This window comes from Onychostruthus taczanowskii, unplaced genomic scaffold (genome assembly GCF_017590055.1).
Source record: "Onychostruthus taczanowskii isolate IOZ18803 unplaced genomic scaffold, ASM1759005v1 scaffold3, whole genome shotgun sequence".
NCBI lineage: Eukaryota > Metazoa > Chordata > Aves > Passeriformes > Passeridae > Onychostruthus > Onychostruthus taczanowskii.
The window spans coordinates 11,981,453-11,997,866 of NW_024500349.1; the positions used below are offsets into that span (position 1 = coordinate 11,981,453).

At 38.7% G+C, this 16,414-nt stretch overlaps 1 protein-coding gene across 1 annotated transcript in view; it reads right to left on the bottom strand.

Moving 5' to 3' along the window:
- NRP1 (neuropilin 1) overlaps positions 1–16,414 on the bottom strand; it is a 112,921-nt gene that overhangs the window by 52,709 nt on the left and 43,798 nt on the right. Inside the window, 3 exon segments of the mRNA XM_041408384.1 lie at positions 1,016–1,171; positions 8,561–8,788; positions 13,221–13,402. Of these exon segments, the coding sequence (XP_041264318.1) occupies positions 1,016–1,171; positions 8,561–8,788; positions 13,221–13,402 (566 nt within the window).

Consider the following 16,414-nt stretch of genomic DNA (forward strand, 5'->3'; position numbering starts at 1 on the left):
GAGCTGAAGGCATCTTGGCATTGCAGATATTATTAATTCTGACTCCAGTGTGATGGTGCATCTACAGCCTGGAGAGGAGGGGGACATGGGGGACACAAGTTGTTTGTGCTAGTTATGAAGGGATGGGAGCAGCTCTTACATAAGGAGAAACCAAACTAGCTGAAGATACAATGCTTCCCATCCACGGAGGCTGTGAGTCCCCCATTCCCTCTTCCTGCCTACATGTGTGTAAGAAAGCTGTTAGAAAGGCATGGAGTGGAGGAGAGATGGGGAGTTACAGCTAAATTTTCAGTTTACTCATTTTTCTTTTGTCTCTTTTTTGATTCAACAACTACATAAAATCTGTATGAATCTGCTCAAAACTCAGTAAAGACACAGAAAGGAGAGGGAGTTTGATATAAAATGTGTGTTTTATCATTGAGGAAAGCAATGAAATCTGCAAGGACATGGTGTAACACAGCGTGTTATTTTCCCGTTTCCCTCACTTCATTTCATTCTCTGTCCAAAGGGTAAGCATGAAAAGGAGTCAACTGAGAAAAAAATACGAGACAGAGAACAAAGCTGAGCTAGCTTATGAAATGGTTTAACAAGAGCACATATATTAAATGGGTTCTTTTTATTCAAGAAATCGATCATCAAAGCTTATTCCATGTAATAAAAGAAGGCTTTGGATAGTGCATTCATTGTTCATGTTTCATTGTTTTAATGCAAGTGTTCAATTGCTCTGCATTCCTGCGTTTCCTTGGTCAGCACAGTTTTTCACAATAATTATCCCAACTTCCTAGCAATACAGTGGAATAAAACTGTAAGGAGAATTCTGCTTCTTGCACTTCTTTTCAAAGGGCAGCTGTTCTTTAAAAAAAAAATAAAAAAGAAAAAAGGAAAACAAAACCAATCCTTCTCTACCCTCTTATTTATTTAAGGTTCCTTTAAAGCTTCAGACAACACCTGGTGTGCAAGAAGACATAACAGAGAGTATTTTCCAAGAAGCTCTGCGGGATAGATAAATACTGACCTTCTGAGACACTGCTCTGTGACACACTGTAGTTTGCTGAGAAGCCCTCCTTTGCTATTGCACTGTCGGTGTAAAATACCATTGAAAGAATCCCCGTTGAAGACCGGACACGTCCTGGGTTGTTTTGCCCACAATAACGCCCGATGTGTGGGCCAACTGCAAAGAAACAGGACACAATAGTAAACTGCCAGCGCTGCTATAACAATAGGTGCCACTACAATATCCTCCCAAAGACAGTCCCTCAGCAGGAAACAGTCAACCTCTGTAACAGCTTGAAATAACAGTGCCATCAATGATTTAGCGATGAACAATAAATTGTTTATCCTACCCTAGCAATCGCGCTTCTAAAATGCTCCAGATAGCACTCCATGAACCTCTGAAAATGTACAGAACCAGGATTTAGAAAAGTGTCCTTCAAAGTATGCAGAGAGGGCAGTGATACACAAAATTACTCATACAAAGCACCACAAGTATTTTCCAAAGTGTGATTGAAGCACCAATTTATGACAAGAGCAACTGAATGGCTTGATTTGCCAACCTAGTACACAATATGCTGTGAGGGGTTCAAACAGTGCCTTCCAGGGTTTATGCTCTATACTGCAGATGATCTGTTAATTTCATCTCAAACTTTGAAAAACATTTTTGACTCATATTGAGGCTACGACCAATGGCTATATTCCTCCTTCACCCCCCTTTATTTAGGCTTTCAGACCCCCATAGCTCTTTTGCCCATACGGTCAATATTAAAGAATATTGTAAAAGAATTTGAGAGTGAAATCTTAATCCTTTCAAAAGAGCAAGAATTTCTTAAGTATATCTCCATGTCACAGAATACACACACATACAGAGTTACATGATCTCTCTTCACGTTAATACTGTATAAACCAGATTTTGGTATTTTTCAACATTTCCTGTGCAGTGAGATAATCTTTTTCCTTAATTAAGCTACTGAATTCACAACCAACATATGTGGCCTTCTAGCACTTGAGCATTCCCTACAGATAGGTCCTTAGGCTGTGGAATGGTGGTACATCTGTGCTTACAAACAAAAAGAGAGGATAATGCTAAAACCCACCCATGGAGTCAATCATGAAAATAATCATGAGGTGTCATTCTGATGCTTACACCACTGGCTTTCCAGGCTTAAATTAACACCTTGTCATTTCTCTAGAAAGTCCATTACACTTTCAGTTTAAAATATAAAATGTTTATCTATACTAATTATTCACAGTTCAAAGAAAATCTACAGCTAACATAATTTTCAAGTCATTTATTGGCATTTTCAACAAGAAAAATAGTTCCAGCTTGGAATAACTTAATACTTACTTATGTAAGCTACACATTTCTGTAAGGCCCTAGAATTGCCAGAAAGAGGGAGCTCAGATGTTACAGCTCTTGCTGCCAGCATGTCCTTTTCTATTCATGCTCTGGCCACAGTTACTCTTCAGTTGCCTTGGCAATCCCATGGCATTTGAAATACCTGCCAATTCAGACTTTTTCCACTAAGGTGGTTCAATGCATTGATAGAATGAAACATCCTATAGAGGCTATGAATTGAGTTCTTCCTCATCCTAAAAATCACTAAAGCTTCATGGTTTTATTTTTCAGAGAGAGAAATTTGTTTAGACTGTTACCATTAGCAGCTTTAAAAAAAACACAAAATAATGCCCCACATTCCAGGTGCTGCAAGTTTTTGGTTTTGTATTTGTTTTTGTTTTCTTTTGCATTTTCTATGTGCAAACAGCTCTGATCCTGCTCTTTCTCAGAATGGCTTTCAAGATTATAGCTGCTGATGGTGCTCTGAACTGCAAGAATATAAGGAGGATAAGGCTACCATGTTATGGTACTCTGAGCCTCCCTCCTCCCATTTCCTGTAGGGAAACCTCTTTGAAAGGACAAACAGAAGAGAACTTTGTTTAAAGCAGACAGGCTTTAAGATTCCCCATGACTCACTGGTTTATAATTTTTAAGACATATTTAGTGATTATGCATTTGAGTCTTCAACAGATTGGCCCTGCCATCACAGTACTTTTCCCTTTGCCAGCTATGTGGATAAAAGTGCCAAAAATGTGCAGAATATGACACAAAGAGGTATTGAATTTTTTTGTGCAACATGTAAACCTTAGCCTGCTGAGCTAATACGATATTGATCTGAGCAAAACTGGATGAAATAGAAATGCTCCTTCTTCCATAAATAGCACAAAGTTCCTCCCTTCTATTCTTTTTTTCCATTCAAGACTTGAAAACTTTTGAATGACAATAAATTATCAAATATTTCGTGTGTCACCACATCACATAAATGCTGTGCAGGAAACCCACCTGAGGAGTCATTCAGGGGATGAGACTGCTGTCTGTTTAGATAGACTATGTCACTGGTTATTTTTTACCATCTTCCTGACAATTCCTTGGGAAATGAGATGGGATTTCACATTAGACTATGTAGAGTTCTAAATGGGAATTTTGGGGCAGAAGGTGCTGAAAAGTCACTAGACCAACCTCTAACTGTGGACCATCACGTTGCTATGAAAGCATCCCCCAGGAAGGGCTACTCCAAATGTGAGTCACTTGGATTATGTCCTCACTCAAGGATGCTTCTACACTACCTGCAGAGCAAAGGCATTTTGGTGAGCCAGCTACCTCATCTGACTGCTGTAGCAATTTCTGACACCTTGGCTGCTCTTCTCACTGACACAGTATTATACAGTAGAAAACTGAGTAACTTTCTGGTTAAAAGATGGAGGGAGAATGAAGAGGTCTATTTTGCAAGCATTTCCCAAAGTGCAGAATCTAATTCTATGGCTTGAATAAATCCTTGATTAGTCTTAATAAGTATTTTGGAAGGTTTACAGATCAGAGTGCAGAATATATAGTAAGTGGCTGCTGGTTCAAGACTAAACAGGAACCTTATCCTTACTGATTCTTCTTTTTTTACTATTGTTTGCCCTTCTGCACAAAGAATATTGATATGAGGAAATTCTGAATATTACTGAAATATACTTTTACCCATCTAGTTGAAATATTAACTTTTGGAATTATAAGCTTGCATGTATGTTGTGGACAGTATTTTCACATCACTATGATTTTTATTGAAAAAATATTTGCACCCAATTTAGGATGCTGAAGAAGAAACAATCAAAAAATTAATTCCATCTTCACATTCCAGTAGTCAACTACACTGAGCTTGTGTATGCTCTTAGATCTTAATGGCTTCTCACAAGAGTGTAGAAAGCAACCACAACAGGAGAAACACAGATTAATAGCAACCTTCATTTGCACTGATGTTAATGACTGCAGTAAAGCATTCTGCTTTGCTCTGTAAATCAGTGGAAGCTCTTGTGGTATTGACTGAAGCAGCAATGCTTAGGCTGTGGCTCTCAAACCATATGTAAACTTCTTTAAATTACATTTGAGCTCTAGTAGACAGCCTATAGAGCTTCAAAGAGAGCTGCATGATGAATATGTGCAATTCATCACTAAAGCTAGTCCTCATCTTGAGTGGGCTATTTTTCTTCAAAGTCATCAATGGAGTGTTCTCAGCAGATGCTGGCTGAGATATATCTGTGCCTTGGGCAAAGATATTTTTGGTATCTAGTTTATTCATGCAAAATCATATCTTTCTCTTCTGAGATCTACTCACTCTCCTGCTCCAAATCCACCTGTTATCTCTTTCAAACCATGGTCCCTTTTCTGTACAATATTTGCAACAAGCACCTATAGTTCTCAGATATTCCTCAACAGGGTTTTTTTCACAAAACAAAATGCCAGGTTTGAGACTTTCCTGAATGCCTACCATTCCTCTCTTGAAACAGCAAAACACTTACACCACTGTTTAACTTCAGTCCTGTAAGTGTCCTTGGTGAATTCCTTTTGAAGTCAATCTAACTGTTCACATGCTTCAAAGATAAGCACGTATTTTGTAGAATCAAGTAGCAAATACTCAGCACTTGCCAGCTTCAATCCACTGAAAGGACAGCCAGGTAGGCTGAGGACTCCATGATTGTGACAGAGCATTTCAGGATTAACGTCTTCTTGAATGACTGTTACAGTTGCTGTCAAATTCTCTAACAGAAAATTGTTTTCCATCAGTGAAATGGAAATTATGTAGAAGCAAAATGTAAATGGAAGCTTACTGACTTTGACATATCCTTTTAAACATTATTGTGAAAATTTGTTTAAAAGAACATCTCTTTATTTTTTGCTTTTTTGGGGGGGAAGGAAAGAAAAAATAATCACAACTCTATAAAACAGCAAATTTATTTCCTGCTGTTCTCTAGGGACTGTAGCTTATTAAATTCTATAGTGAAAATATTTTCCATTTATGTTTCCTTTCATCTGCTCTAACTTCTGCATCTGAAGTTTATATCTGACTTAGGGATTCATAGCTTTCACTACAGTCAACGAGACAAGACACTCCAGAGGTCTTTTAACTGGGTCCTAAAGTAGATGTTGAGACAGGCCAGAGTGGGAAGCTGTTCCTTGCTGGAAACAGAGGGACTAGCTCTTCCTGGCCCAAATGCTCATGCCTATTTTCCAAAGATGCATGTGCAGGGAGCTGTCCACCGAATTCTGCTCTAGTTGAGACCACAACTATTTTCCAAAAAACTGTTCTCTCTCCTATTACAATACTGCCCATCATCCCAGAAAACCACAGCTGTGATGCTGTGGAGCAGAGGATGTGAACTGAGGGATAAACATTTTTTCCACATATTAAAAAAAACCCTTCTGTCACATTTATATCAATGCAATAGCAGCTTTAACACAACTGGGCATATGAGCAGCAATGCATTACAACAAAGAAAAATAACTTCTTTTCTGTGGATATATCACTAAACAAAGTGGGCCAGGGGATGTCCTTTGGACCTGCAGCCAGTCACCAGGGACTGCTCCTGGGACCAGACTAAGAGAGTGACACAACTTGCCCCTGTGGGGTTCTTCCCTCTGGAACTGGCTGGCCGTGTCCAACTTGCCTGTTGAGAATATTCCCTGGCTTTCACTATTCTCCAAGTCATGCTTAGGAATTTCATGGGAGAGTGCAAATTGATGTGTGCTAAAACTGTGCAAGGGAGTACACCAGCAAATTAGAAGTGCACACAACCACGTTTGTTAATATCAGTTAATAGTGGAGAACACTTTTGCACAGACTAAAGGGAAACGGACAAATGGCTCAAAGACTCACCCTGGGTGAGTCTCTCTCCATCAAAGGGAACCATACTGTCTAATTTACCACTGTGTAGAAATTTACTATTTCCATGTGGATGCAAATTAGACTTTTTTTTCCCCATACTCTCTCTGTATATATTCTCCAGTATCCAGACATTCTCTATCTTCAGTTCATGGCCAGGTTGTACCAGTGGTTTCCTGTTTTGCACTTCAGTTGAAATAGTTGTCCCTCCCAGGGATTCATTCTGTGATGCATTTATAGAAAAGCAATCACATTCCCTCTTTCTTTGTAGTGTTAAGTTGAACAAGAGAGACTGACTGCTGGCTGAGGATCATCCTACAATGAAATGATGCAGCAAACATTTTTCCTACAACTGCTGCAACCTACAACAGTTTATATCAAAGAAAACATTTTTCCAGCCTACAAATTCTGTTGAATATTTACAAGTAAACATGCAAGTACCCTTAGGGGATGTCAGGATGATTTTGAGTGCAGAGAGTTTGCAGAAGGCTGATAATGCCTGTTGATAATTGGTCTTCAGTATGGCTCAGCCAGTTTCTTGAACCAGGAAATTACTGCTTTGAAACCCTCTACACTGACAATAATGCATTTCTTTTTGGTTATATTACACATAAATTGATTTACTGGATCATCTTTTCAAATATCAGTTTAAATGCAAGCTCTACAGGACAGATTTGGCCTATATACAAATAAACCTATTATTAAATGTTCCAGACATCATTATTATGCTATTAAAATATTGTTTTTCTAATTGAGGCATCAAATACTAAATAGTCTTTTAGCTACTGTTATGGGTCTTTCTTCACTCTTTATTGAAATGGGTTGAAAAGAGCCATGATAAACCCATTAAGCATAAAATATGAACAAAAAGGTGCAAATATATGTTAAAAGACATATATTTCCTGCAGCACGAATGGAAGCTTTAAGCAAAATTATATTGGGGATTTATTTAGGAAAACAGTCAAGTTTTAATGCATTTTTAAAATATATTCCTTAAGTTATATATTTTCATTTAAATAAAATATTAATGTAGGATTAGCAGTTTGTAGAAACTGCCACTGCTGCTCATAAAACAAACAAAAAAAATCTATTAATATGAATTATCACACTAGTGGAAAATTGAAATAGTTGTAATTAGTGCCCAATACAAACAACATAAATCTTCAGTCACTGAATTTTGCTACAAATTTAAGAAGAAAAAGGACAGCTTCAAGATGCTTCTCTTTATCAGCTTATGCCAAACGTAGAAACAGTAAAAAAGGCATCACTAATAATCAGCTCTTTCCACACAGCTCATGTAGGCATTTGGGCACCCTAAAGGTTGGGCATTCAGCTTGAACAATCCCTTTTAGGCTGGAGCTGCAGCCTTTGGCTCTGTGCCCTTGGAGAACTGGTAAGGGGCTGCCCTGCCTGGGGGAGATTTGAATCTTGCAGACCTAAGATTGTACATGAAAAACATAGAGAAATCATGTAGCTATTTTATTTGTCAGACTCAATGTAAAACAGGGATATGGGGTTGGGCAGAAGGTGAAATGAGGGCTCTCTGGCTCTATAGGGTTAGCTAATATCTAGCTATGCACTTAGTGAATGTGCACAAGGTCAAGTGTGGTCAGCAACTAAGTGGAAAATTACTGAGATGGCAGAGACTTTCCAGAAGGGTACCCAACACACCCACCCTGACACATGAGGCCATCTAATCAGAGATTATAAATTAACAAATTAAGATAAAACCTTTGGATTTGCTTAAACTGTTGAAAGAGAGATCACTATAATGGAGGAACCCTGCAGTGCCCAGTCACTGAAGTCACCTGAATGAATAACTCAGTGACTGTTTACTGACCTGGGTAATTGTTTAGTCACTAGGATTTCAACTGCATGGACACCACATTTTCTCTGGCAGAGAAATTCTCTGCTGTGGCAGCTGGTCTGTAACACAATTCCTTTGCAAGTCAGAGGGTCAGTACCTAAAGTCCAGTTTCTGCAATTTGTTGGAAATGTCTGGACTATATTCTTGGGTTAGCTGTGAAAATCTGAGGACTCAGTATAAGACTTCACATTTAATTTATTTTGGTGTAGGAGGTTCATCACATGTTACCACTGAACACAGAGGTTTCTGCTAAGCCAACTGTTAAAACTGAACATATTTCATTTAAAAAAAAAACAAAACCAAAAAACATTCACACTATGATATGTTTTACTGAATGAATTTACAGAGCATTTTCTCCATTTCTTTTTAATTCAACTCACTTCACATAAATCAAGCAAGGATCTCTCTAGCATGACGGTTTAAAAAATGGGACTATGGCTTCTGCAGGCCACGACATAGTAATGGTTATGCATGCTACAGTCCATTTTTCTCTTACCATCGGGGAATCCATCCCAGATCTCCAATCGGTCATAGCGACAGAATGCTCCCCCTGGAGTATTTGAATCAGGTTCTAGCTCAAAGCTTTCAAATTCCAGTATAATCTCTGACATCTTTGGTGCAAAGATAATGTAAGTGCATTCAAGGCTATTGGGATATTTTTCAGGGAATCCAGGGGACTTTATCACTCCACTTGATGAAGTAAAGTTTCTGGAACATTCAGGTCCTGTAGGAGAAGGAGAAAAATCAACTGGGTTAACACTGTGCTACTAAGCAAAGCAGTTAGCTGGAAAACAAATTAGGTTGTATTGTCTCTCCAGCAGCAAAGGTGGCTTTTCAATGAAACACCTCATTTTAATCGCCGCATTAATCATTCAGCCAGCTTGTTCCTATTATTGATAGTCAGTCATTTAAAGCCCAATCCACATATACTGTCTGATCTTCAATTTTCAATTTGTATGGAACAATATGAAAACTTGTACCAGCTCTAGAAAAAATTATGACAAATACAAAGTCATGTGGGAACAATGAAAGTGTAAGCTGCAGAAATCTCGACAGAGCCCTAGAGAAATAATTATAGCCCCTTCAAGCTCAAATCTTTAAATCTTACAGCTGACAGGCTTTTATTGGTGAAATAGAACTTTTTACAAAAGCGGGTGAGTGAATTCAGTAGAGGGAGTAGTGGTTTCAGATTCCTGGAGCACTGACTCAGTAACTCTGCCAGATGTGACCTATGCCTCCTTGACAAACTAAATGTGAAAGGTAATTCGTACATGTACTGAGGGTGAGTGACTCATTCTGAGTGGTGTTGACACAGGTGCACCAGTAAAATGTTGCTGTTAGTGTGGGCATGATAAACTGTGTGATTACAGGCACTGTTGCTAGAAGCCACCTAATGTCAGTGTTGACACAACAGCTTTCCCTGATGTTCCCACCATGGCATAATGGGATGCTCCAAACAGTGCTCTTGGTGGAGCAGGAAACTGGCAGTAAAGATGTGAGGGTATAAAAGGCCAGGTCACTAGATTTGCCTTTGTGAATAAAGGGGACAAACTGGAATTCCTTTCTTGTTGATGGGTCTTATTTCTTCTTTACTCAGGTCCCTCAGGAATGCTCTCTGTGGATCCCACACCTGCAGGTGTGCTCAGAAGTCAGCTGCTGGCACTGCCCACACATCTTCCCACAAGGTCTGCCTTTTGACACTCCAAATTTAATAGAGTGATTTACAGGACTTGGGGCATTGGTGGATATCAGCTGGCCTGGGGAGTTCAGGTAGGATGGCCAAATGAAGGTCCTCAGACATGGAGGAGAGGAAGGACATGGAGAGCACAGCTTGGCTGCAGGTCTGTGCAGGAGGATGAAGTGTGTGAGGCCCCAGTCTGGATGAGGATGCCCAGCATCCTTAGAGACTGTAGTCAGGAATCTTAGAGGATTTCCAATGCCTAACACAGATCATTGAAGGAAAACAGTCTGGCTTGTTGCATATATGAATACTCTTATTTCACTATAGAAAATGTTTTCATTGTGAATGTGCCAAACATATTACCCCCCACAGATCTGGCCACCTCCCAGCTAAATTCAGCACGCAAGAGAGAGGTCTGAATGAATTTACTCAGTTCAGGTATTTTTGCCCTCCAACAGACACTGAGAGGAAATTCTTGAACTATCACATCAATATTCAGAACACTTCATGGCATGTTTTGGAAGATGTGGATATTGATGCTCATGTAACCTGACCCATTCCAATTTGCGAAATTACATTTTGCCTATAATTAAATCACCCCCTTACACATTAGTTGAATATTCCTCTTCTCTCCCTGTCATTCCCTTGTCTCCTTGTCATGTAGGGGAGGCTGTATTGTGGTTGTTGCTCTTCACTCCCACCAGTAGCTGCTGTTCCAGGATAAAATAGCTTTGCTATGCCATTCATAGTATAAAGTGCTCTGTACTCCTCTTGGAATCCAATAAAAGATGCAATATAAAATGTAAGCCAGGATCATTATTGCTTTATTAAATACAGCCAGATCCTGGCCCCGAGTGTGCGCAATCGTCAGGCTCTTACACTCACACAGTATCTCAATGCCAGCTTGCTTTATTTTAAACATGTTTGAATCAATCTGGTGCAAGAAACAGAAGCTGTTTTCTGGGGAGCTGTCTCACTAAAATGCCCTCCAAAGATTTTGACCCTTTATTGACACTGTGAAGCAGCTGCAGGAATTATATCAATTCTGAGGCTACGAGGAGCTCCATGGGGCAATGTGCATGGAAAACTGGCAGAAAAGGTTCCAGTGGAGATACCAAAAGTAGATACTTCTGAGGTGGAGAAACTACATGTGTATATGTGTATGAAACAAAGGAAGAGATATGAACTGAAGGAACTACAGAGAGAACAAAGAAAAAGAGATGACATTGGGGATAATTTAATCTGGTATCTGTGGGTGTCACTGAGCCAAAAAAAATCATTTGCCTTCTTGGTTGACACTTTCTTTTCTTTCAGTTTACACTGTAAATTTAGTTGACTAAAGTCAGGAATGTTGAATGTGAACTGTGTAGATTCTTTCCTAGTGAATACGTCACTCATGCTCCCTAAAATAGAATGTTTGCCCAAGCCAAAATGATGAACATTTCATGTGGGCTAAGTGTTGGGAAAAATGTGTTTCATTTTTTAGTCCTGTTTTAGTTTTACAACTTCTTCAGTGTCTCTCTGGCTATGGAGCTGAATGAGAAGCAAAGATTAATGGGCAAAAATAGACTGTGTGCTGGAATGAAGCTCAGCCTTCGGCTCAGCACTACAGGACCTTGGGCTTGGGATCATTCTTCCCATACCTGGAAATGAAGAGCTAAGTTGTGAATATGCTAAACCAGACATACTTGTCTGGTGTGAGCAGCTGAGTTTCACCTGTGCAAAAGGGTGAACTGCTTTATTTGGCACAGATATTAAAATGCAAAACTGGTACAGCATATATGCATTTTTTCAGACGTTAAATAGGGCTGTGCTCCCACAGCAATGATAATTTTTATCCTTTGTGTACACATGGCATTTTCTAACACTGCATGGTGATAACCGTCCTGCCTTAATATACAGTTTATGTGGAATGAACTGGAGTTAAAGTTGCTCTGGGAGCCATAATTTTGCGTTTCCTGACGTCCATGTGTGTAAAATCGCATTCATAATGCCATCTTAACATGGTAAATGTGTATCTTTGAGGCATGTAAATGACCACACAAGGAAATAAACACAATGTTTCTGTCAGAGTTCTGAGCTGTCACTACACTGTCAGGAAATAAATAAAACCTTTTTTTTGAAAGGGTTCAGTTACTAAAATAGATTGTTTCACAGATCATTCTTTCACTTCTTCTTGTGTTTCAGCCTTGTTCTTTATGAAAGATGGTACTGCATATATAAGCACTGAGAAACGTCAGAACACATTTTCAAGAGTTTAGGCTCCAAAGGATATCAAAATAAATAGAGATATTTTTTCAGGAAAGCTTGGTGTCATTTGGATGCTGAATTCTTTCAAAAAATGTGACCCTGAAGGTCAACAAAAGAATTTCTGGGAGTCAAGAGTGGATTTACAGACAGGGAAGATGGTGAACAAGAGGTCTGTGGCCCCAATTAGCACTGTGCAGAGCAGCAATAGCAATAGAAAAGAGACTTCACTACTGTGCTTCTCCTCATTAACAGTACAGCTGCCACCAAGAGCGTGTGCTGAGCACAGCTGAAAATCTGGCTCTGGTTTAGGTGCATTAAAGGGACTTGGATTGGTTCTGAAAATGGGACACTGATTGGGAGTGGTGGAAATTAGAAGTTTTGAGCTGCTTTTGTGAATATGACCCTAAACAGTGATGTTGAAGCCAATATTTTTCCCTATAAAATGAATGTTATTGTCTTTTCACATATGATGAGTTTTGGTCCAGTATTCCCCAGAAACGGAATACATGAATTATTACTCTCTATGCAGCTATAGGGAAGATGTATGCCAAAAAGAGTGACCTTATAGCCCTTCTAGCGATTGACTTGGGAAGAGTGTTATAAAAGAGGGAGTGTCTCTCTGTCTGGTTAATCCTGCACTCTCTGTTTTCTGTGCCCCATAAAGCTAATTGTGCTCACTGGCACTAACTGCTGGCACGAGCATCCAGCAGGTCATGCCCATGATCAGTGTGAGCTGCTTCTCTCCTTTACCTCCCAAACATGATTTGTGAAAGCAGCAGCAACATCATCTGCTGCCCACGTGCACTCGGGTCCTTTCCGAGCCCGCAGCCGTCTCTTGGGAACACAGAGCAAAACACTAACCAAAATAACCCAGGGACTCACAAGGCTGCAGTGCTGTTGAGGCAGTAACATTGTAAATCATACAGTAATTATTATTAAAAAAAAGGAAAGCTATAAAGCTAATGGTTTTAAGATGGTTGAAACAAACAGCTGACAAAAACTACCATATTTCATGCAAAGGAGTCAACCCTCAGACGCAGCTGACCCACTGGGTTCATGATGATTTACACCCACTGAACACACACCCCACCTTGGAATGACTAGGGTAATAAGATTTTCTCTTTCAAGCATTTTCATGCATTTTCCCCATTCCAAAGAATTAAGGTGAACTTTCTAATGCAAGTAAAAATCACAATGAACAATGTAAAAATGAATAGTTTCTTACCTCTTTTGAAAACTTCATAACGGATAGAAAATCCTGCTCCATGTGTCTCATAGTCAGAAACAAATTTAATAAAAAGATATGGTCCTGAAGACACTAAAGGAGGGGGAGCAATTTTTCCACAGTACTTTCCCCATAAGCGTCCTTCAGCATTATCTCCATCAATCACTTCAACATAATCATACCTGGTAGATAAATGGAAGGAAGAAACTTTTAACTTCCAGGAAAGAAGGAGACCTAATTAATTTAGAAACCATAACACAACATAGATAATCAAGAAAAATGCTAGCTTGCTTGGAAAATGCATTATGATGAAAGATGTAAGCAAAATGAAATAATTAAAATGGACTACATTATGTCTGTAGACATCATCTGGCAACATGGAACTATTAGGAAGAATGGTGTCCATTATGCTTGCAGACAATGTCAGCTAAAGTAACCAATTAACAAAAAAAAAAAAAAAAAAAAAAAAAAAACTCCAGGGCCTATATTATGACAGTGTAATCAACATTTCAATGAGAGCTCAATTCTGTATTATTAAATTGTGTTCCTTTGTCTGTGTAGTGTTGTTATCAATACATAATGCATAGCATTCTTTTCAAACTGTGAAGTTCTGTTATGAATTCAAAAATGTCTTCTTGGCTGTAGCTCTTTATGAACAATACTTTGATTTCCATATGCTGTCCTCCAAACATATGTCCACAGAATAATAAATAAATCCCTGAACATTAGATTTTGTTCAAAACTCCATGATGCTGCAGATCAGTGGTAAAAAAAATCTGTTCTTTTCCTTATTATCTGGACAATTAGTTTAGAGCATATCACAAAATCCACAAGTCAGTCACAGCAGTTGGTTTTTCTCAGAAAAAATTTGTTTCAATGCAAATCACCTTTGCTTAGGTATTTGAATCAAGAAGTGAATGTTCCCACATTCATATATTGTACAGCATGTGATTACTAGACAGACTGGGCTAAAAACCTCTGTGATTATGTGCATCAAACCTAAGACTGTATAAGGAAAAGCATGTAATAACCAAATAATGATTGGTAGTAAAAGTTTGCCTGTGAGCAACACTTTAGGGCTCCTCAGCCCTGTCACCAGAGATGCCAGCGTGTGGTGTCTGGTCTGACAGATTTGGTGTTCAAGGGCTGAGGAGAGCAAGCCCAGCAGGCTGGTGGTGCTAAACCAGCCCAGGGAATGCAATGGAGAATGAAGGGAGGGAGAAGCTGCAGGTGCAGAGACAGGTCTGTTCTTAAGTTTTATTAGCAGATGAGTTCACTTGACCTCAGACAGGAAAGAGGATCAGAGCAAATCTGTAGAACCAGTTTTATCTTCTCCTAGAAGGTGGTGGCATTTGGAGCTTGGGTTGTGTCCTGTGACTCTTTCAGACAGCAGCAAAAGGCTTTTCCCTGCCACTGTGTGGGTCTGTCATGGTCTGTGTCTCAGCCACGCTGCCCTTTCATTTAACAGGTTGCTGTTAGCCAGACAATCTCATTTACTTTTCATTATCTTACTACGACTGACATTAAAATGTTGCCATTAATTTGTTTAGACCTTTATATTCTACTGTTATGATTACTGAAATGTTCCAAGCATATTAATATACAAGGAAGAGCTAAAAATGACAGGACAATAAAGTGTGTCTGGCATTTTTAAAGAGATCAAAGGAAAAAAATGTCTTCATGATGACCAATGTCATTTTTAACAACTCTGCTCCAAACCATCCAGGGCACATTACTTATGTTTACATGAAGTCCTGTGAGACAGCTGCAAAGATGATATCACTAGTTAAAGTGGACAGCTTAAGGCTCCTTAAATTAAAAATGACATTACCTCATCAGTTAAAATTGTGTGCCAGCTTTGGTGTATATCAAATAGAAAATAAAGCTGACACTGATGGAACTGTAAGCATTAACATATGTGAAATATTGTGTTAACTGCATTTCTTCTTATGTATTTGGTTTTTCTAGTAGCAATTGCTCAGCTCACTAGCTTCACTGTCCCAGTGCAGACTGGTGGAAATATAAAGGGGAAATATGCATTTCTGAGATAATTTTACAGATACTTAAGTAGCCTGTAGTTTCTAAAATTAGCCTTCTGTTCTTTCTATAATGTCTTTATGATATGTATATAACAGGATTCAAAAATCAGGAGAAGAGTTGTAAAGAGACTTCAGAATTGTTGGCGTTTTTTTCTGGTTTGTTTTTTATTTTTCCTTTTCAAAAATATCCTTAAAAGTTCCAGCTCTAGGTTCCCTGCAATACCTATTGGAAGTACTCAGAGATACATGCTACTGGTTTTTATATTTTAGGGAAAAAAAGTATGCTGAGAATTTTTAACAAGACAACCTTTCTCCAAATAATCAGCTGCTTGTTAAAAAGAAAGAGTAACCACATAAACCCACAGCATCTCAGTGACAGTCTGCTCCATTTACCCCACAGTGACATTATTTCACCACTTTCCCAGGCACCATTCTTTGCCCATGCTTCAACAGTAGACAAATTTTCAAATGGTATGAAAAAGAAATAACTAAATATGCTAGGCAAATTTTACATTCTTTTTTCCTTCATATATAAAAGAGATAAAAAATTAAAAAGGCTTGGATTTGGTGGTTTTATTCTGGAACACCTTAAAAATAAACAATGTTATATAATCTTGCTAAATCTTCCATATACAGCCAAAAAATAACTAACCTGTAAATACCAATTTTGCTATTACATGAAGTAAATTAGCCAAAAAAAACCCCATTTAAATTAAATTCTATCACTCTCCTAGTTTTCCTCCTTTATAGCAGTAGCCTGCCCACACTTTCCATTGTCTGCTGTAGTGACAGAATCGTAATTTATGGTGCTCTTCCTGGCTGCTGTGCAGTTGTAAATGACACAATTTGGTTACTAAAAGGCTTTCTTTTAATGGATTTCTGCAAGTTAGAGGTCATGCAGCCCCATGGAAGATTGGAGGATTTTTCAATTTTTTTTCTTTCATTTTCAAAATTACTGACAGACAGAGAAGAAGTTTAGCTGTGAGACAATGAGTAAGAAGAACAGTTTGGAAAGAGGAAGCTTTAGAGATCAGCCCCACAACCTTCATATTCTAATGATCATGTTTTACATTTGACAGCTAACAACTGGATTTGGATTCTCCCACACTGGTGACAACACATGATATCTGCAGTAAATGAGTATCTATATTATTT